Source organism: Carassius carassius, chromosome 47, assembly GCF_963082965.1.
Source record: "Carassius carassius chromosome 47, fCarCar2.1, whole genome shotgun sequence".
Lineage (NCBI taxonomy): Eukaryota > Metazoa > Chordata > Actinopteri > Cypriniformes > Cyprinidae > Carassius > Carassius carassius.
This window is the reverse complement of record NC_081801.1, coordinates 6,519,011-6,541,621: the sequence shown is the minus strand read 5'-3', so window position 1 is coordinate 6,541,621 and position 22,611 is coordinate 6,519,011. Positions and strand designations below refer to the sequence as shown.

The 22,611-nt window shown below is 38.5% G+C and overlaps 1 protein-coding gene across 1 annotated transcript in view; it reads left to right on the top strand.

Annotated features, from left to right (window-relative positions):
• Positions 1-4,498: 4,498 nt before the first annotated feature.
• Positions 4,499-22,611, top strand: part of LOC132130750 (NMDA receptor synaptonuclear signaling and neuronal migration factor-like) — a 39,097-nt gene continuing 20,984 nt past the window's right edge. Inside the window, exons 1-5 of the mRNA XM_059542543.1 lie at positions 4,499-4,631; positions 17,179-17,237; positions 17,470-18,264; positions 19,178-19,244; positions 19,493-19,498. Coding sequence (XP_059398526.1) covers positions 4,561-4,631; positions 17,179-17,237; positions 17,470-18,264; positions 19,178-19,244; positions 19,493-19,498 — 998 coding nt within the window. The 5' untranslated portion in view covers positions 4,499-4,560. The remainder of the gene's footprint in view (positions 4,632-17,178; positions 17,238-17,469; positions 18,265-19,177; positions 19,245-19,492; positions 19,499-22,611) is intronic.

Sequence of the window (22,611 nt, the reverse complement as noted above, 5' to 3'; positions counted from 1 at the left end):
GTGTTAAAGAAAATGCATTTTGTCATTCATTTATTTCTGTTTTTCTTCCCTTCATCAGCAGTCCCACCATGCTCACTCACAGCCCAGGGCTCCCACGGATTATTTATTTTAAAAAATGGTGTCGGCCACATAAAATCCCAAAAGCACTGTAATATATGTTCTCCTCAATGGGAGATGCAGCACTGCATTCACCTTTCAATCTCCTCATTAGTGGATCTATGGCACAAGCAGCAGTTTCTCCCTTGCCCGTACACAGATAAGTGTAGTGAGAGTACCTCAGGGTGCTTCAACGACGGCGATATTTGAGAGCAAATTTCCTTTTAAAAGATACATTTCTCTAAAAGAGCTTCACAAATGGATTTGTGTGTGTTTTCAACATGCTTTTCCATTTGTGTACTTCTGGTTGCGATTTGTACATCTTACACTCTGGCAGGCACAAACGCTGTGCTCAGTGCTTGGACCATGCCCATGTTGAAGGAGCTTTTGTGGATGGTTTATGTCCTTCTTGTGAGGACATGGCTATAGGCACATTGTTCTCGTGGCGAGGACATGGCTATAGGCACATTGTTCTCGTGGCGAGGACATGGCTATAGGCACATTGTTCTCGTGGCTTGCGGTTTTTTAAAAAGACCACAAGTCACATTAGCTCCTTCCCATGTTGGCCCTTATGCTTCCGTGTACAAGGCCACGGTGGTGTGCACTAAACGCCAGAAAGGAGATTTTGCTGGAATGGTTCTGCTGGATGAATTCCCACTGACATCTCATTCCTCCAACCGCAGTGGTTCTCCAGTAGAGTTTCTGAGTGAGTTTGAGAGTCCACCTCAGCTTGGGATCGATCTCTCATTCGGAGCTCACGATGGCACTTCTGGACACCTCTGGGTGCTGTTCGTTGGTCTGAACCTGACACTCAGATGGCAGCCGTGCTTACCCAGGCAGCAGAGAGCATCAGGCTTGAGTGGATTGCATGGAGTGACCTAGCAAATTATGCACTCAAGGTGTACATGCCTACTTTTGTAGCAAATCACGACACTGTAGATTGCAGATAGGTGGGGAAGCATGATCTGGTTATCAGATTTCTAGGAGGCACCTTGAGGTTAAATCCTCTAAGGCCGTGCCTCATCCCCTCTTGGGATCATGAAGTGGTCTTTCAGGCCTTACAGGGAGATCCATTTGAGCCCCTTCAGTCAGTTGGACTTGGTGCCCTATCTATGAAGATGGCCTTCCGGATAGATGTTGAATTATCTTGGAATCTGGGTAGAGAAATATAAAATAACTCAGCTCAAAAAATGCAAGGTTATACATGTTACCCCCATGAAACCAATACCAGCTTGGACATCACTTTCTATAGATCAGAACAACTTGAAAATCTTTGACTCTGTTAAAGTTTTAGGGGTTATCATCCAGAGTGATTTGAAATGGGATGGTCAAATAGATCACATGCTGTCCTCAGCCAACAGAAAGCTGGTTGCTCTACTCCGGCTAAAGGTATTTAATGTTCGAGAATTGGTTATCATCTACACAGGGTATGTGCGCCATGCTAGAGTATGCGGCACTTGTTTGGCACAGTTTGTTGACTACCGATCAAGTTTAAAGACTGGGAAGGGTGCAGAAATGGGTCTGATGATATTGGGTCTAAGGTATCAAGGATATTCTGATGCCCTCTCCCTTCCTAGATTGTGCACACTAGCGGAGAGACGTGTCTTGATTTTGCTAGTAAGCTATACAAGACTAGTTTTAGGGACTGGCTACCACAACTCAGGGAGGAGCTGACAGGAGGCCAGACAAGGAACTGACAATAAACTGATAATCCCCAGATGTTGAACAGAAAAATACAGGACATCACCTATTCCCTATACAGGTCCTTCTCAAAAAATTAGCATATTGTGATAAAGTTCATTATTTTCCATAATGTAATGATAAAAATTAAACTTTCATATATTTTAGATTCATTGCACACCAACTGAAATATTTCAGGTCTTTTATTGTTTTAATACTGATAATTTTGGAATACAGCTCATGAAAACCCAAAATGCCTGTCTCAAAAAATTAGCATATTTCATCCGACCAATAAAAGAAAAGTGTTTTCAATACAAAAAAAGTCAACCTTCAAATAATTATGTTCAGTTATGCACTCAATACTTGGTCGGGAATCCTTTTGCAGAAATGACTCCTTCAATGCGACGTGGCATGGAGGCAATCAGCCTGTGGCACTGCTGAGGGGTTATGGAGGCCCAGGATGCTTCGATAGCAGCCTTAAGCTCATCCAGAGTGTTGGGTCTTGCGTCTCTCAACTTTCTCTTCACAATATCCCACAGATTCTCTATGGGGTTCAGGTCAGGAGAGTTGGCAGGCCAATTGAGCACAGTAATACCATGGTCAGTAAACCATTTACCAGTGGTTTTGGCACTGTGAGCAGGTGCCAGGTCGTGCTGAAAAATGAAATCTTCATCTCCATAAAGCTTTTCAGCAGATGGAAGCATGAAGTGCTCCAAAATCTCCTGATAGCTAGCTGCATTGACCCTGCCCTTGATAAAACACAGTGGACCAACACCAGCAGCTGACATGGCACCCCAGACCATCACTGACTGTGGGTACTTGACACTGGACTTCAGGCATTTTGGCATTTCCTTCTCCCCAGTCTTCCTCCAGACTCTGGCACCTTGATTTCCGAATGACCTGCAAAATTTGTCCAAAAGTCCAGTGCTGATTCTCTGTAGCCCAGGTCAGGCGCTTCTGCCGCTGTTTCTGGTTCAAAAGTGGCTTGACCTTGGGAATGCGGCACCTGTAGCCCATTTCCTGCACACGCCTGTGCACGGTGGCTCTGGATTTTTCTACTCCAGACTCAGTCCACTGCTTCCGCAGGTCCCCCAAGGTCTGGAATCGGTCCTTCTCCACAATCTTCCTCAGGGTCCGGTCACCTCTTCTAGTTGTGCAGCATTTTTGCCACACTTTTCCCTTCCCACAGACTTCCCACTGAGGTGCCTTGATACAGCACTCTGGGAACAGCCTGTTCGTTCAGAAATTTCTTTCTGTGTCTTACCCTCTTGCTTGAGGGTGTCAATGATGGCCTTCTGGTCGGCAGTCTTACCCATGATTGCGGTTTTGAGTAATGAACCAGGCTGGGAGTTTTAAAAAGCCTCAGGAATCTTTTGCAGGTGTTTAGAGTTAATTAGTTGATTCAGATTATTAGGTTAATAGCTTGTTTAGAGAACCTTTTCATGATATGCTAATTTTTTGAGATAGGAATTTTGGGTTTTCATGAGCTGTATGCCAAAATCATCAGTATTAAAACAATAAAAGACCTGAAATATTTCAGTTGGTGTGCAATGAATCTAAAATATATGAAAGTTTAAATTTTATCATTACATTATGGAAAATAATGAACTTTATCACAATATGCCAATTTTTTTGAGAAGGACCTGTATGTGTAGACTTTTATATGATTATGATTTTTAACAAGTACTTTTTGCATTGTGTATTTTTTATTCATTTATTATTTTAATATGGTGTAAATTGGTTTTGACATTTATTGTAACAGCAAAATAATTCAGTGTCCCTAATGACAAATGTCATTAGCTACCTGTAATAATGCTGTTCCAGTTAATTTAGACATGACCACTTGATGCATTCTTTTAGATTTGTTAAATATTCACAGGATAAATAGATATAGAGAGGATGGATGGATGCATGGATGGATGGGTAGATAGGATCGAGAGTATGGGCTTATGGATGGATGTGTGGATAGATAGATGATAAATCGATGGATAGAATATAGATAGAGAGATGGATAAACAGATGGATGGATAAAGAGCTTGGATGGTTGGTTGGATGGATAGACATAACTAGATGGATGGATGATGAATGATAAATGGATATAGATAGACAGGTGAATGAATGATGGATATATATACAGTGAGGATGGATCGATGGTAGGATGGATGGATGGAGAGACAGAATATATGTACAGAGAGTATAGACTGATGGATGGATGGATAGACAGAGTATAGATGGATAGATAAACTTTATGTACAGTATTTTACCATTATTGAACTACATAGTGATGCCCTTATAATGACATTATGATTCTTGTAACGTTATGGGTAGAGCGGTATTTACGCGTGTGTTCCAGTCACTCTAGCTCACCTGACATTAGGCTGGACTTGCTTTAAGAGTGGGTTCAATTGGAGGAGTGGTAGCTGCATATATGGTCCCACTGGGTTTCCGGTCTGAACCCTCGCGCACTCCCACCACCATAAACACTCTTCAAGCCATCGTATCTTTCTCGTCTCAATGAAGAGAGAAAGCCAGGAGCGGAGGGTCCTGCTCGTGCGTGTGTATTTTCTTTAACTAGTTGACACTTGCAAGAGGAGACGGGAGCATCCTCTGTCCCGCATCTCCTCCAGAATTTTCTGTTATGCTATAAACAGACCTTCATGTGAACGCAGAAGAATCCGCATTCCAAAAACCAACGTGTTCCATCATTTTTTTTTCACGCATTTTCTCCAATGCTTTGACATCTGGAATGTGCTGTTTTCTTGCAAGCGTTGTTTCCATGCCAGCATGGGAACTGCAGTGTCCAAAAGGAAGAATCTGAGAAATGATGCGATTTCTTCGGTGGCAGCCAAAGTTAGGTGAGTGTCTGTTTTTATCTGAACTCGGTTTGGGTTCTGCACCGCATGAAGCCTTTCAACTCAGCTCATTTCTGCAGTCGTACGTGTGGCTTCAGAGCTCTGCACGCGCTGCCGCTGAAGTTACAAAACGGCGCGTGAGGATCTCAACTATCATTCATGAGAGAAAGGAAAGGTCTGCCGTGGTATTTGTCTGAGCAAACCGGCCATTTAAGACCGACGTCCCGAATACGAGTGTATTTGTTATCGTTACTGTTTCATTTATCTAGCCTACTGAATGCGAAAATTCCTTACATTGATATTCACATTAAAATGACGATTTCCCTCAAAATTACATTTGTGTCATTTAATTTCCCACATGCTGTTTCAGACCTGTATGACTGTATATATTTTGAGGGGGGGGGGGGGATCTGAAGTAGCCTAGCTGTTTCTTTTATATGCAAATAGTTAAATAAAGATAAGTCTCATAAAAAATGTCATTATAAAAGTATCATAAAAGTATATGAGAGCCATACGATAGGCCTACAGAATGTGAGGCGCAGAACGAAAGCGATTTAATGAAAATATTTGATCAGAGTAGGCTAACGTACATGACAGAATTGGGAATGTCGTGTGTGTTGAATCTTCCAGTGAATCATTGTATTACTGATAGGACTCTTAAGTTCATATGATGATGCTCAGCTCAGTGGAAGTGAACATTATTATTGAATATCAAATTAAATATTGCTCATTTTTTCATATGGTCATTGTAGCTACTATTACGGTGCTTTTGCATGCTTTGCATGTTCAGTCACCAAAAACATTCTTCAGAATTTATTTTTATATTCAGCAAAGGAAAGTATATCATACAAGTTTTGGGGGAAATATACTTAATATAAAGGGTCCCACAATTTTCTTACTATATAGGCTACTTTCATTAATTTTGATACACTTGAGAATAGAAAAAAACACAGAGGTAACACTCTCAGTAAACTGCTGATTTCATAAACGGAAATTTCACGCAGGTGTGAGAATGCTGTTGTAAAATCCATCTAAATCTTCTGTCTTTAAGCCATCTTGACCACTTTAAGCTGGTTTGCAGTTCTAATATATTCTCGCCAATGATAACGATCAGCTTAGACCATGTTGGACCAGCTAAAGGCCAGCTACCAGCCTAAGATGATTTTTCCAGCAAGGCAGCCTTACCAGTCATCTTGTGTGTCGATCAAGGTATTGACACTGTCCTTTACTGCTCATACACTTGCAACAGGCATGTATACACAAGACTGACTTGATCTGTCAATCATCTGTGACTGACTCGTGCTGGCCCTGGTTTTTCTGTCACAGTGAATTATATAATCATTGGAAAACAGACCGGCAGTCTTGTAACCAAGAGTATGATTCAGCCACCACAGGCGATCAATCAACACGTCATTCTAAGACAACATAATAGTAGCTGGATTTCCTTATTATTTATCAAAAGTTCATATTGATTGCTAGTCTTGACTATACAGACCTGTTATTACATAACTAGTGTCTGTTTAGCTCTCATGTGTGTCACTTCTGACATAATTTATAAGATGGCAAGAGGTTCACCTTCTCACACTAAAATCAGGGCCAGGTTCCTCAGGGATGCTGTGAGTCATTGCATCCTTCCTGTTTACATGCCGAATGGATTTTGATTGTTGCATTCGAGCAGAAAAATTTGCAGCTGTCATTTCTCGTAGATAGAGGTCATTGAAATGACCTTGTCTAAATCCAGCAGTAGGCGTAAAGCATTCAGGCACGGATTGAAGTGATGAATGGGATGGCATTCCTTTACCTCGGTGCATTTATGTGTGTGTCATAAGCCTGAGCTGTTCAGTATGCAGGGCAGGTATATCAGTGCAAATGGCTTTGCATGCTGAGTAGAAATGACCGATGTAACGGTAAACAGAATCCTAAATAGATACAACATGTTAAACAGCATGATAAGACACTCTCCTACATAGTTTAGAGTTATGCAATATTAGCGATATTAATATTAATGCATGAGGAATTTACATACTGTATGCTGAACATATGAACCTTTTTGATTAATCACGACCAGTTAATTAATGAAAGTTTTTGTAGATTAGCTGTAGGGCTGTAGTTCTCAATTGGGGACCGGGACCCACGGGTGTCCGTACACTTACTGTTTAAGGGGGCTGAAAGATGACTTAAAATTAGACAAACTGAAACGGCTAAAAATTACGTTTTTAGCTGAAATCATATTCCTTATTATTTTTATATATATATATATATTTAAAGTACCATGAATCTCATGATCTGGAGTTTTACCATTTTTATGTATCTAAAATTACGTTATACTTATTTTTTTATTATTATTATTATTGTAGTATATTAACACTGAATAAATAATGGGCAGCTTTGTTGGAAATATTGCAAATATTCTGTTGGCCTTCACATCTTGGAGTCAAAAAGGGAATCGCTGCTCTTGGGTCCATCTCTATCAACACAAACAAAAGAGCCTCTAAAATACCTTGAATTAAAATGAAAGCAAGCTGCATTGGAGTAATCAGACAGTATTCAGACTTCAGATGTGGATCTGCCCTGAAGGAAGAAACTGCTCATTTGCAAAGGAATTAGTCACTGGCCTGTGGCAGTTGTTACTGTTATTATAGCTTGTAAATTATAGTGTTTTTGAGCAAAGAAAGAGGTGTTGAATAATTGTCAGCCAAAGCTGAATTGAAATCATTGTCATATTGTGATTAGTTGACTGTCAAAGAAATGGCTTTTATGTCAAAAGCTAGTCTTTCTCAACACAGATTAGAATAACGTGTACTCTTTGTGCTCACTTGCTATTGAACCTTCCTTTCACCCCCTGGATTCAGCATTGTCCGGGGGACTGTTGCACCTTGTGAAGGCGGTCTCTGGTAATCTCCTCTCCTTCAGACACTGTGTCATGACCATTGAGCTGTTCAGAAGTGAAATCTGTAGGTGGACCGTGTTCTATGAATACACACAGGATCAGTGGTACCAAGGCCCACTCCGACACACTACAGAACAGCCTGTTCTACTTTTAAATTCTTCTCAATTTGGTTTGTTATTTTAGTACATTAAGATTAACTAAAAGTAAATTAGATGTTATCTTGTCAACTGAAATAAAACCTTTATATATATATATATATTTATTTATTTGTTTTTATTATATATATATATATATATATATATATATATATATATAACTTTATTTCAGGTGATAAAAATATATTTTTTATGATTTTAGTTTGTTGTATTTAATTATAATAACCTTGTTCCAAATCTGCATTGTGTTTCCACAAAAGGAGATATTTTGAAGAATGTTAAAGGATCCAAACAACTTTGACTTTCACTGAATGGACATTAAATCATGACACACCTTTCATTTTTGGGTGAACTGTCCCTTCTAGCTTTCAGCATTGTTTATATATATATATATATATATATAATTTTTGCTCCTAGCTGTGTAGCAATAAATATTATTTTCTTCTAAGAATCACTTCATATGACTTGGGTTCTTCCTGTTGGTCTTTCTTTTTTGTGTATGTGTTTCTGAGTCATTTTTAGGCTGAATACTTTCAGGGCCACTGGGTCAGCATGGAGAGCCTGGTCTGTACAGTGTTTGTATGCTAATCATGAGCGATCTGCATTGTTCCACTTGATGCTCATCCACTCTGATTTATGAGCTGAGAGGCTGAGTCACTGGCTATGCTATCACCCCGTCTCATCTCTATAGATACATGCATATTTCTATTTTGTGAATCCTTTGTGTTTTAGTTAAGGTGTGAATTCGTAAGGTTTAAATGTTCCGGAACATTCAGAGATCCATTTGTTATTCTTTTGCTGTACTGTTTATAGTGTGTATCCTTAATATCAGAATAGAAAACAGAATTAAAAGAAGATGTTAATAAGGGATAAGAGTCAGACGTGTCTTAAAATCACAACTGAATGTTGTGTACTGGCTGAGCATTCAGTGAGATATCACGCTATTTTAAGGCTATGAGTGTTTTGTCTGGTGTGAAAACTTCTCAAAACAGCCATATTATAAGTTATTTCACTGATTAAAAAAACAAAACAAAAAAAACAGTAAGTTTGCCTCATTTTTCAGCAAAAACATCCAAGTAAAAACAGCCAATATTGCGCAAGTTGTTTTTTGCCCAGATATTACGTTTATTTATTTTTTAAAGAATATATTTTGAATTGCATTTATTACTTTATTGTTCTTTAAGCATAAATATACAAAACTAAACTATTGAGGTTTATTATGCGTAAAACAGGAACAGATTATTTGCCAGTGGGTAGGAAAAAACAAGTTTAATTTAAGGTATTACCTGAAAACAAGTCTTATTATCTTACACAGTTTTGCCTCTTTTTAAATGTATTTTATCTTAATGATTTTTGAACACTTTTAAGATGATTTTTAATATGACTTTCTTTTCCATTATAACAGAGAGACCCCGAGCCAAAGTTGAAAGTAGGAAGGTTTATTTATTTCTTTTTTGCTCAACCTCTTTGTGAGCCTTAAGGCTGCTGTCAGCTGAAGAGTTTGTAAGACCAGTGCAGTGTAATCTCTAACTCTGGCACTTAAAACAGACACAGAAATCCATTGACCTATATGGGACCTTTTAAGGAAGCATCCCAAATATTCTCTCACGCCTGCAGTATCTGAAGAAACTGTTTTTCTTTAAGCCTAGTCTGAGCTATCAAGTGGAAAGTGAGGCTCTTTTCAGTGTGTTTTTATTCACTGTAGACTGATGAGATCTGACTCATTGATCTATGGACCTTGGATTAATCTGCCAAATGCTGGCATTTCAGATTCTTCCTTGTAACATATTACAAATAGCTTGTATTTTCATATTATATATCAAAACAGGGTATGTATGAAGATTTTTTATATATAGCTTTGGGTCTTTTTTTGGCACAGTCCACAGGAGGCATTGGGTCGACATATAAATCAGCCATTTATTAACACTGCTGAAACACCAGCTAAATTAGATCAGCTGGTGACCATCTTCAATGAACAAATTGCAGTCTATAAGGTACATTGTAGACATGTTGATTTTGGCTATACCCATCATAGCTGGTCAAGCTTGTCTGCATGCAACTATAACAAGCTTAACAAAATGAGAAAGTTTGAATTATTAATATGACAGTTTATGACAATCAAGTTCCAAAGGTATTTCATATTACTGATAAACTGATATATCAGACAATATTAGCATCAGTCAATAACTATATCCACTTGGACAATTAACAGCACAGTTTATCTTAATTTCTATTAACAACATTATGAATGAATGATAAACTGTTTTTTTTTTAAGATAATTGATTATATGTTATAAAACTTATAAATTAAGTTTTCTTTGTTTATTTCAAATAATTTTGGAACAAATCATGTAATTCAAATGCTAGGGGGTCAGTAAGATATTTTCTAATGTTTTGAAATAAGTCTCTTTAGCTCTCCAAGGCTGCATTTATCTGATCAAAATACAGTAAAACAGCAATATTATGAAATATTATTATAATTTAAATTAATTGTTTTACTATATTTTAAAATGTTACTCCGTGATTGAAAAGCTGATTTTTAATCAGTCATTACTCCAGAGTTCAGTGTCACATGATGCTTCAGAAATCATTCTTATATGCTGATTCAGTGCTAAAGAATCATTTCTTATTATTATTATCAATTTTGAAACCAGTTGTGCTGCTTAATATTGTTGTTAAAAAAGTGATAATTTTTTTTAAATAGAATTTTTAACATTCTAAATGCCTTTTATTGTGACCTATATATATATATATATATATATATTTTTTTTTTTTTTTTTTTTAAGGAATCATATTGATTGACCTCTGTTTTTGACCTCTATATTTTAAGTATTCTAAAACCATTTGATAGTTTTCTGTAAGGACGGGACTGAAATTAAAAATAAATACTAAATAAATAATTTCAAAATTTCTCATGCTGAGTTCCACAGGAAAAAAATAAAAATAATAACAGATTTGGAACGACAAGAGGGTAAGTAAATAATGACAGAATTTTCTTTTTGAGGTGAACTTTTTCAGTAGGTAGGACTTAACAAATCCTATTTTATCCAAATGCTAAAAGAACAAATCCTAGATGATACCTCTCAGTATGCAAAACCGCTTAATTGTCTGCCTTAAAGTTTTAACATTATTAATTATACATCTTTGTGAAGAGACTCTACATTACATACTTATATAAGAACTCTGTCGGAACATGCTGCATCTCCCCGCCCCTTCACTTCCTGCTCTATTTATTGTCTGGTAGCAGAGATGAGATTGTGTCCTGTAATTAGTCTGACCGTTTGAGATAATGCAGATCTCAGGATGACTCTAAAGCTCTGTGATTACGCCTTTGACATTGTTGTCTCTGCTGTTATGCAAGCGAGAGAGAAAAGGGTCGAGTGAGAGTTGAAGATAGTGTACGCTCAGGGCGAAGGAGGGTTCCAGGCATCATTAAGCCTGGCTCTCAAACCATGGAAGAGGGAGGAGGGTGACATTTTAATCTGTGGTCTGTGCTGAAGCCCAGGTCCCATATGCTGTGCAAACATGCACTACAAGAACATGCCATTAGCTGTGCTGCAGTTTTTACTAGCTTAGAATATATCAGAGGAAAATGTGTCTGAAGGATCAGAAATGCTTGACTGTTAGTGGTCCCCGGGCTCATATTAAATTCATGTTATCCACTCACCTTATAATTGTCCTCAAGGATCTGCCTGAATTAAATGCATAAAGATCTCTGGGAAAAGTGCTAGTGAAGTGTATCAACGGTGAAGTGTCTTAAAAAGAAGACGTTGCAGTCTAGACCATCAAGTTTACCTAAATCTTTTCGTATTTACGGTAAAGGAATAGTTTATCCAAACATTTTCTGAAAATGTACTCACCCTCAGCCCATTCATGATGTAGAAGAGTTTGCTTCTTCATCAGAACAGATATGGATAAATTTTGCATTACATCACTTGCTCACCAAAGGATCCTCTGGAGTTAAGTCAAGTCACCTTTATTTATATAGCGCTTTTAAGAATTCTGATTGAGACAAAGCAACTGAACAGCATTAAATAGGAAAGTAGTATGTCAATAATGCAAAAAGGCTGTTCATCATTGAATTCAGTGATGTCATCATCCAGCTCGGTTCAGTTTAAATAGTATCTGTGGAATTAAGTCTATGATATATGTCAGAAAGACCATCAGCTGGAATGAATTTCCATTCCGGGTGGTCTTTCTGACAATATCGCTGGAAATTAAGTGTCCCCAACTAAGCAAGCCAGAGGTGACAGCGGCAAGGAACCAAATCTCCATCTGTGGCAGAATGGAGAAAAAACCTTGGGAGAAACCAGGCTCAGTAGTGGGGCCAGTTCTCCTCTGGCCGGACGAAAACAGCAGTTCAATTCCAGGAAGTGAATGGGTGCCGTCAGAATGAAAGTCCAAACAGCTGACGAAAACATGACAATAATCGACAAGTAATACATAAGACTCCAGTCCATCAATTCACATATTGTGAAGTGAAAAGCTGTGTGTTTGTAAGAAACAAATCCATCATCCAAGGCGTTTTATTCTTAAACTGTCACTTCTGGTCAAAATACCAGTCCATAATCTGTAATAACACTTCTTCCAGTGAAAGTCCATCCCCTGTTGTCCTCTCACATCAAAATCCACAAAGAACAATTTGTACTGTTTTAACTTGTAACCAGTGCTTGATCTGTGCGTATTTTTCTCCTGATTCAGATTAAATGACTTTTTCACTGAAGAGAGCAACATTACAGATACAGGACTCATATATTTTTAAGTTAAAAATGTCTTGATGGATTCATTTCTTACAAACATGCAGAAGTGATTCATTGATAGATTGGAGTTGTATAGATTACTTGTGGATTATTGTGATGTTTTATCAGCTGTTTGGGCTCTCATTCTGATGGCACCTATTCATTGCAGAGGATTCCATTGCTGAGCAAGTGACGTAATGCAAAATTTCTCCAAATCTGTTCCAGTGAAGAAACAACCCATCTACATGCTGGATGGCCTGAGGGTGATTAAATTTTTTTTGGGGGTTGAACTATTCCTTTAATTACGAGACTTTCCATCTTTTAACATTAGCATTCATCTCAATGGTAGATGCTCGGCTGGTGTGAGTGATTTGAAATCTGCCATATTTGCTCATGTTTTCAGCTCTTAATAAATTGTTAAATGCTGTGAATGGCATGTGATTCATTTAAACTGATTTGGTGTAAAAACAGCAACAGTAGTGTACTGCATTATGACAGTTCTGTGTTTGAGAGTGGCTTTGGGTGCGAGTTTTCTATTGTGTGCATGTTTCATGCATGAGTGCCTGTGCTGTGTGTGTGAATGTGTGTGAGTGCACTGTCATGGATTCCGTCTCCTTCTACTGTGCTCATGCTTTTAGGTGCTGCTTCTGTTGAGTAACACTGCTGAAAGCAAAGAGATAGAAACAGCTCTAAAGCATTTGCAGTGAGAACTCTTCTCTAGATGATCCTGCTGTCCCAAACCTCTGTGATTTACTTTCTTCTGTGGTGTTCAATGAAAGCACTTAAGGGTTCAGAGTTTTTTGGACGCCACAGATTATCATTTTATAGATAAATAAATTTGAAATGACATAACATTGAACAAATTATCCAATCATTCATTCATTCATTCACTGTGTTCTTATATATTTAAATATGTAATTTATTGCTATGATGGCAAAGCTGAATTTTCAGCAGCCCTTCACATGATTCTTTAGTAATCAATCTAATATGCTGACTTGCTGCTAGAGTAACATTTCGTATTAATTAATAAAATTAATTTCAAAAGAAAAGAAACTGAAAAAAAGACAAAATTAATAATCTATAAAAAAAATTGCCATTGAAAATAATAATTACACACCCAACAACAATGTAAAATGTGCACAGTTACAGAAATGTAGACTTTGTGTGTGTGTGTGTTAGTTGTATTATAAATGGTGGAAAGAATGTTTGTGCATCTCAGACTGGAAATGACTCTGTATTGAATTCCACCAGTTTCTCGCATCTTCTCTGACCATATTTCATCCATTTTCATGTTTAATGTTCCTCTCGGCTCTCTTTTTTTCCCCCACCTATCTTAACTGTTTCTCTGACCCTCTGGAGTCACAGGAAACATTCCTCCCCAGCCTCAAAACACACAAATTTACCTTTTTCCAGTTTTTCCTCTTCTTGCTTCATCTTCGGTCACTTTCTGGAAGCATGCTGACTTCTTTTTATTATTTATTATTTCATTTTCACCTAGTGGCTCCTCTTTTAGTTTTCTCGCTTTAATCATTACCCATTTTCTTGACCTCCCTCTCTTTCGCTCCCCTTCCTTCCTTCTTATCTTCCTGTATTTCTTCTGATATTTTATTAATATGATAATTCCCTCAGCTTGGGATGTCTGGCTGATGTTAATCAAAGGAGCTAACAAAAAACGAAGCAGTGTAAAATTTTAGCACACAAGAGCAGATAGATTTTATTTTAAATTTATTTTTGTATCTATATATATATAGATTAATTTTATATATACAGACATATATATGTGTGTGTGTGTGTTAATGTCGCTAATGAAATGTTCACTTTAATTTTACAGCTCAGTGAAAGAATCCAATATTCAAATTTAATTTATTTATATATGAATAGTATAGATGATACTATATATTATAAAAATATGTTTTTATGCCCAATTAAGCATCACACTGTTAGCTTAGCAACTTAATAACATCAAATCAATCTAAATTTGGTGCGTCATACTCATTTATCAGTTAGGATGCACCCTTTGTAGCAAGCTTCCTATGTAGTCAGAATGCTTACTGCATTCCCCAGCTCTTCAGGTCAAGTATGTGGCTCTTCAGACTGAACTGGCATTCCAATTAACCCTATTGCATTGGAGGATGCTTGTTACAGAGCGGGCGAGAATGACCTGGTTCAACACGAGCTGAATAATTTACAGCGCTGTCACAAAAATGTCATGTTGTTGAACATTACGTCAGGAAAGCTGGGGGCGACTGTGAGCCACCAGGGATTCCTGTGGAACGATCCCAGGGCGTGTGACAGCTTCTGAGGAGGAGGTTGCAGTATTGAGCTCGGAGTGGGTTTTCCATGCGTGGGGAATGGATGTGATTATGTGTGGCCATATATTTTGTGTAGAACATGTTCATTAGATACATTAAAGGTATAAGGCATATGTTGGTGCCTGCAAATATTTGTCTGTGTGGCGAAAACGGGTTCAGGCAAAGCATATTAAGGACTCATCCGTTATGTCTCCTACAAGATTGAATCAGCTTCCCGAAAAGCAGTGACTCACCCGGAGATTTACACAGTTGTGTGTGCCAAAGCCACCGTATGCAGAACAGAATAAGCTGTTGTTTGCTTATTTTTGAGGCGTCAATATGCACTTATGAAATGTGAACCGCCAGAGTCTCTTTGGTTATACTGGCTTCATTATTTATTCAAATCTTAATGGTCTATTCTGACTGACTAAATCATTTCCCACAATTCTCAGTCGGTGTTATCGATTGTTACTGATGAAAGCCCCTCAGGCCTGAACTAATTAGTGTTTCTCTTTCTGTCTCTTTGAGTCCTGCTGTTTTTCGATGGGCCAGTGGTGACAAATATCTCCTGTGGGAAGCGTTGTGACGTTCGTTTCGCAGTTTTTATGCATTTTCTCGCTCTCTCCATCTCTGACGCACTCTCTTTATAGCTGCCTGTGAATTAAGTGTCAGATTAGTGCTTACTTTGATGCTTTAGTATGAATGAGGTTTTAAGCATCTCTTGAGGTTATCGAGCTGATCATTTGCATCACTGTTATTCACGAGCCTTTCATTCAAACCAATCAAAGCTGTTATCATGTTCTAATGAAGATAATTTTCTGTATAATTGAGAGAAACTCATGCAGACATGCTATAGTCATTTTTAACCATATTTATTTTATTGTACTGTAGTTGACACAATATATATATAGATATATATATATATATACATATAAATTCTTCTTAAAAATTTTGTACATTTATTATATTAGTATTAGTATTTTCTTATTTTTTTCTTATTTTGTTATGATTTATAATTTTTTTTATTATGCATGAAGTTTTTTATGACCTTATAACTGAAAATGGTGATCAGAAATGGTAAAAGAAATGCTGACAGTCATGTTAAGTTTTTCTTAATTTCACAGTTGTTTTATTATATATGTACTTATTTAATTATTATAAATGTATATTTTCACATCCATATTACTACGTGCATAATATCTTTGTTTGTCCCTTTTCACCCTTCAAATCCATTGTTCTCCCACTTCCTTCCTCTTGGACTGGAAAGATAAAAATGCTACATCTGAATCTGTGGGTGGCTCTGAAATTCAAAGCAACCAATAAAATTTACACAGTGTGTGTCTCTGTTCCTTCTCCTCGTCCTCATTCTCCTCCTCTCTCTTTCTCCCTTCCTCTCCCCACTCTTGTTTTACCACCTTTCTTTCTGCCATATGCCCTCTTTTTCACAGTCACGTGCATTTCCACATGCCTGCCCCTCATTTCAGCCTTCACACTGCAAAAGCTGAGCCACATTCTTAAGTTTGTGGAGTCTGGCTTTCAAACCTCCTGATGCAGACAGCTGCCACATGCAGAGCATTACACATATCCCTGTGAAAGCCCTTTATACCCGAGTCTGGTGTCAGCTTAGCAGGTGACATTAAGAGGCTAAGAGTAGTCCACATTGGGCCTGTCATTTCTTAAAATGAAAAAGAAGTGAGAGAAACTGACAGCCGGATCCGGAGGCAGAAAGAGGTAATGACATAAGGAACTATATCAAGAAGTGCTTCATCGTGTTCATTTGTGGGGAAAATGGTTATTTAAAGGGGGCCATGTCATCAGTTTTTCATTAAATTTTGCATTAGTTTGCATTAATGCTTTCTTGAATGCTCTGACATTCTCTTTTAAAAGAGAAATTGTGATGGGCTTAATTCATTAAAACAGGATTTTAGTAATGAAAGGATTGCAGTAAATGTTAAATACAATCAACTGCTGACAGGGTCACTGGATGTTGCACTGCTGGATTACACTGTGTGATGCTTCTATGGTTTTGTAGCCTGATGTCTGAGCTGACTTTAGGAGAAAATGTGTGGAATTTTGCAGAATGGATTTTACATGAAATCTGAGCTGAGAGTACTTTTCTATTATGTTTTTTTTAATGATTATTATTAAAATATTATTTATCTATACATTTTCATTATAACAATGAGTCTGTAATGATTCTAACTGACTTTTCAGAAACCTTAAAGGGATAGTTCACTGAAAAATGTATTTTGATTCAGTAACTGCTCTGACTGATTCATGAGTTAATTTGATGAAATATTTGTCAGACTGATTCAAGCCTGTAACCGGTTTGTGAGTCTTTTTGAATGATTCATAAATAGAACCAAGTCATTTGTTTGTGACTTCACAGCATGCGTGCCTAACACTATCCTTCATCCATGACTGTATTTACAATGTGGGCCTGCCAATGACGAATGTGTGTGTGTTTTTTTGCAGAGCAGCTCGTGCGTTTGGAGAGTATCTTCACACCCATCCTGAGAACTGCAACGGATCAGGTCAGTTATTTCCAGTCCTCTGTCTCTCTGCTCTTCTTTTTTCCAGTCCACTTAGAGCCTGTGATGTTCTCAGACTCCAGGCACATTCATGTTTCATGAAGAACTGTGCCATTTCTTAATGTACAGTAGCGTGTGTTACCTCATCTGTCTTTTTCTCTGTCTTTTTCTCTGTCTTTTTCTCACTTGGTCCTCTCTCTTTCTTTTGTCATCTGTCCTAATGTTTGATTTGAAGATCACCTACTGTCTGACACCCTCGTTGGCCAAGACACTGACCCCCCAGACAGCCTGTGCACTCAGAACAACAACTTCCATAGCTGCATCCTCCAGGGCGACCCCAGCTTGATCAATCCTGCCCTGGGCCTTCTAGAACCTCCACCTCCGGCAACTTCCTCCAAGAGCCGGCTGTCCCTAGAGCGCAGCTTTTCAGCAGAGGAGGACCAGCAGAAGTGCGTGGAGTGTTCCCTGCAGCCTGCTCGGGTCTACACCATCACCGGAGAGAGCGGCATGCTGGGAACCAGCAGGGGAAGCAAGGAGAACCTGGAGCTCGAGGTCTTGAAAGGGGCGCAGGAGGCATGTCTTGCCCAAACGCTCGCCCAGCCTTCTACATCCTCCAACTCGTCTTCTCCTACCCAGCACCACCACCGCCACCATGGAAGTGGAAGCGGAAGTAGATCTGGAAACCAGCAACACAGCAACCACCATCACAGCAACACCAGCGCAGGTGGAAGCAGCGGAACCAGTGGCGGAACTGGTGGAACAAACCCCCACCAGCACATCTCCAGTGGGGGAACGTCGCACCATCACCACCACCTTTCACAGCCTCTGCAGAGCTCGGTCAGCGCACACAACATCCATGGCTGGGGGGAGGGAAAGGACTGCAGCCTGGTGTGCGAGGCCTGTCCCGGGGCTCCCTCGCGTAGTCAGGGCTCCCTTGACCTGGAAAGCAGCACCCGAGAGGCAGGCAAGCAGCACCGGCCACCACTAGAGCGGATGTGCAGTGTGGACCGCATGACTGGGCTGGAGCGAGGTGAGAGGGGGAGAGCGACAGGGAGAGAAAGAGAGAGAGGCTCTGGCCGAGGGGAAGGGGTGGGGTTCAGCCAACAACAGGGGCGTCGATGTGTTCGATGTGCCGTGGTCTGTATTTTTCCACTCTCCTGTGTCTCTCTCCTCTCTCCTGTGTGTTTCTTTTGTGCTCTCTCCCTCTGTGGAGTGGACCATGTGTGTATGTTGTGGCTGGTGGATCTTCACACAGTGGCCCCAGAAAGTATTTGGACACTTGAACTACACTTAATGGAATGTTTCAGATTCAGATCTAAAGCTGAATCGACAGCATTTTGGCATAATATTGATCACTAATTCAGATTTTTTTTATTCAACAACAAGCAAAGATTGTAGTTAGTGAGGCCCTTGCTGATATTAAATGAAGCCATGAAATGCATATGGCAGATACTTTTTTCCCAATTGCATCAATTGTATTTAAGATATACATTTATCATCAGTTCATACATACTTTGGGAATTGAACCCAAGACCTTGGTGTTGTTACCACTATGCTCTACTGCTTGAGCTACAGGAATAAAAAATGCTCTTATTTTAGCCAGTGGTGTTGGACAGCAATGATACTTAAAGATTATGCTCATACATGTTAACATGAGGCTAGTCAGACTATTAGTTCATGCATTCCTTGGGAATCAAACCCATAACCTTAGTGTTGCCATTCTCTATTGTTTAAGCTACGGGAATAAAACGCTTTTAGTTTAGTCACACATACAGTACAGCCATGGTACTTCAATGTTATTCATTAGATTGGTGTGATGGACTTTTTTGAGTGTGGCTTATGTGTCCAAGTACTTTTTGTTTGTTCCGTTTGACAAAATTCATATATTCGGGTATATAATTTCAACTATACTAATGTTATCCCTTATGTCTGTTTCTAACCAGAAGATAACAGTTGGTTCCCTAAAGAGAGCATGTTCAGCTTTCAGACTGCTACAACGACCATGCAGGCGTGAGTACTCACTTCATCACACACATACAAACAATGAAGTTTGAAGCCTATATTGACCTCAAGTACAGATGGCATAACAGGTGTCTCCCCACAGACTCTCATTCATTTAGTGACATTTACTGTCAAACTGACTCAGAGAGCCATCAAGTACATGACGACCACACACACTTTCTTTAAACATGGTTGTTATCTAAGCTTTCTTTCTGTCTTCTTCTCTTCTTTTTTGTCTGCCTGACCTCACCGCTCAGGATTTCGTGAGTATCCCTTTTGTACCTTTTAAATGTCACAAAATGACAGTGAGTGATGTCAAACGCTAGCTTCTCCAGCACTGCCTACCCTGCCATCCCTTCAGTCTCACCAATTTAGCTCTATTTACAATATGCACAAGTGTTTGAAATAAATAAGAAATACAAGAAATAAAAAAAAATACTACAACAACAAATATTCCTATCCGGATGGGATTATGTAACCCCTCTCTCCCGGGTTCTCACCGCCACACCTCCTTCTCGTTCCGAGTGGGTTTCGAATTCAGGTCTCTAGCATGGAAGGCAGACACTCTAACTAGGAATATTTGTTGTTGTAGTATTTTTTTTTCTTGTATTTCTTATTCATTTCAAACACTTTCAAACATTGTAAAGACTGCAGCCACTAGGGCATCTCTTGAGATCAGGGGAGTGAGGGAAACCTGTAAACCTCAGTCCCACCCGGGTCACGGCACCAATGTAACCCCTCTCTCCCGTGTCCTCACCGCCACACCTCATTCTTGTTCCGAGTGAGTCTCAAACCAGAGTCTCCGGCATGGGAGGAAGACTCAGAGGAAACTGCCGTTTCACCAATGTCAAGTTGATGAAACTGAAGTAAAATGGTTTTACATTGATGTATAAATGAAGCACAATGCACTTGGTTTGAAAACCTGAGGGAGAGATTGATGCTGTTGCTTTAGCGGTGTGAAATGCAGCGGTGCATTTAAATTCGGGATATGGCTTAGAAACACATTTGATAGGCTGGTCTGGATAATTCTGATTACCTCAGCCAGAGACACACATTGTCTTGGATGGTTTAGAAATGCTGACAGATGCTGATGTTGATCATTTTTTGAGTTGAGTTTAGCTAGAAATGTTAAGAGTCCCTCAAGATAATTTTGAACAGCATTTTGAATTGCATGTGTGTCTGAAATGTTTTTTAAGTTTTTTTTATTTTATTTACTACTTTTATTTAAATTGCAAAAATAAATTCTCAGAATGAGTCTCAGAATGTGGAATTTCAGTTTGTAGGTGATTCTGTTGGTTATGTCATTAGAAAGGTCAAGATTTTCTCTTACCATCGCAAAACAACACAGCAACAATAAATAAATGGTCTTTTGATTTTTTGCACCATTGTGTGGTGGCATAAGTCCAGTTCATTTATACTTCAATCCAGTCTGAGGCTCTGCTCATGGCTGAACCTTTATTAACCCGGATGGAACTCCTCCTGCCTAACATCAGCCTATCATTTCCCCTTCATCTATCTATCTATCTATCTATCTATACACCTACATCTATGGCTGTCGTTCTATCTAAATCAAAGAAATATGTATCCATTTCAATATAGATATTTTGTCTGAGGACATGGCACGTTCATTATTCTTAGACATGAACCACCTTAAGCACCTTTAGCCTTCAATTTGCTGTGTAGTTGGGCTGAGATGAGAGTCAGATTCGAAGGCTTACCTCCATGGTTACAACACATCTTGAAATTGCTTTTTGCCTCACTGCCACAAACCAACTTACTGTTGTGTAACCAAGGCGTGACTGAACTATGCAAGTTGAGAGGAAAATTGCAATTGTTTTCAACCTCAGAAATAGTTGTTGTTTTTTTTTGGAAGAAAAATGGTCCAACCGATGTGCAAAAGAAATTCTAGACATTTTCAATGCTATACAACATCAGCAGTGTTCAGAGTAATACACATATTAAAATGCAAATAAATTAAAATGCTTTTTAACTACATCACAGACTTTTCTGCACTGATTCACAGTGCAGCCTTTGCCAGCTTGTTATTTAATAATATAGTTGTAATACTAATTTGGTTACTGAAGAAAAAAAAAACATGTTAAAATGCAAATAAATTTATAACAAGCGATAATTGATATTTGAGGTATATGAAATACTAATAAAAAAGTATTAGTTTTTCATCTCTTTTCAAAATTTGCTTTGCATTTTAACTACACCGAATTGCAGCTTCTCCCAACTGGTTATATTAGCAGTTGATTGAATCAGTAAGGGGTAATCATAATTACCTGCTTTTCAGCCAATCAGTTTTAACTACTGGATGAGCATTACATCACCTAATTAATATTCATGAGTCATGCTGATAAGATTTATAATCCCATCCACACACGAGCACACATTTGATCATTTCTAATTCTACGTTTACTCACCTAAACAGAAAAAAAGAAAAGAAGTAACATACAGTATTCTGATCTTTTAGCATACTCTACATAAAATCAATAAGGCAGTCTTTTATAGATTGTTTGGCTTTTGTTTTTTTGCTAGTATTTTTCATTCAAAGCTCTCTCTAAGGATCAGGGGTAATTGAAAAACCAGACCAGATGGTCACAGTAGCAGTAGATGATTCAAGAGTGTATTGTTGTATGGGGTGGTGTGATACGTTTCTGGAAAGTCAAAATCCCTATGAGACAAATGATACCCTGCAATCATACGTTAAGGAGGAGAATGGAAGGACAGAGAGATGATGAAAGAGAGAAAAGGAGAATCTGAATATAAGGAAGAAAAGACAAGCAGACCATTATGTAATCAGAGTTGCTGCTGTGGGTGGGGACGTTTGGGAGCCGGAGAGGTCAAATTGGACAGGAGTCTGGAGCATCCTGCCAGATGTCTCCCACAGTGCACAGCTGTTGTAGGGGAAAGACAATGTGGTATGGAAAAACACCTGAGGAATTGCTGAAAATTGAGGTTGTCTGAAATAACACATACAGTAGTTTGACCCTACTGAACTTCACCTTAATAGGATAGTTCACTTAAAATATAAATTAGTCATCACTTACTCGTCCCCATGTCGTTCCTAACCCATATGACACTTTTTCCTGTAGAATGCAGATAAAGATACTTTACAGATTATCCAGGCTGCTCTTTTCCATATAATGAAAGTGAATGTGGACTGGTGCTGTCAAGTTCCAAAAACGCTATGAAAAGTGCTATAAATGTAATTCAGGCAACTTGCTCACTATATTTCAGTCGTTTTAAAACATAGGACCACTTTATATGACACATTTATGGTTTTTTGGAGTGTGATCATCCCAGTACCCATTAACTTTCATTATACAGCATGTAGAAGAGCACCTAGGATATAAATAATATAATAAATATA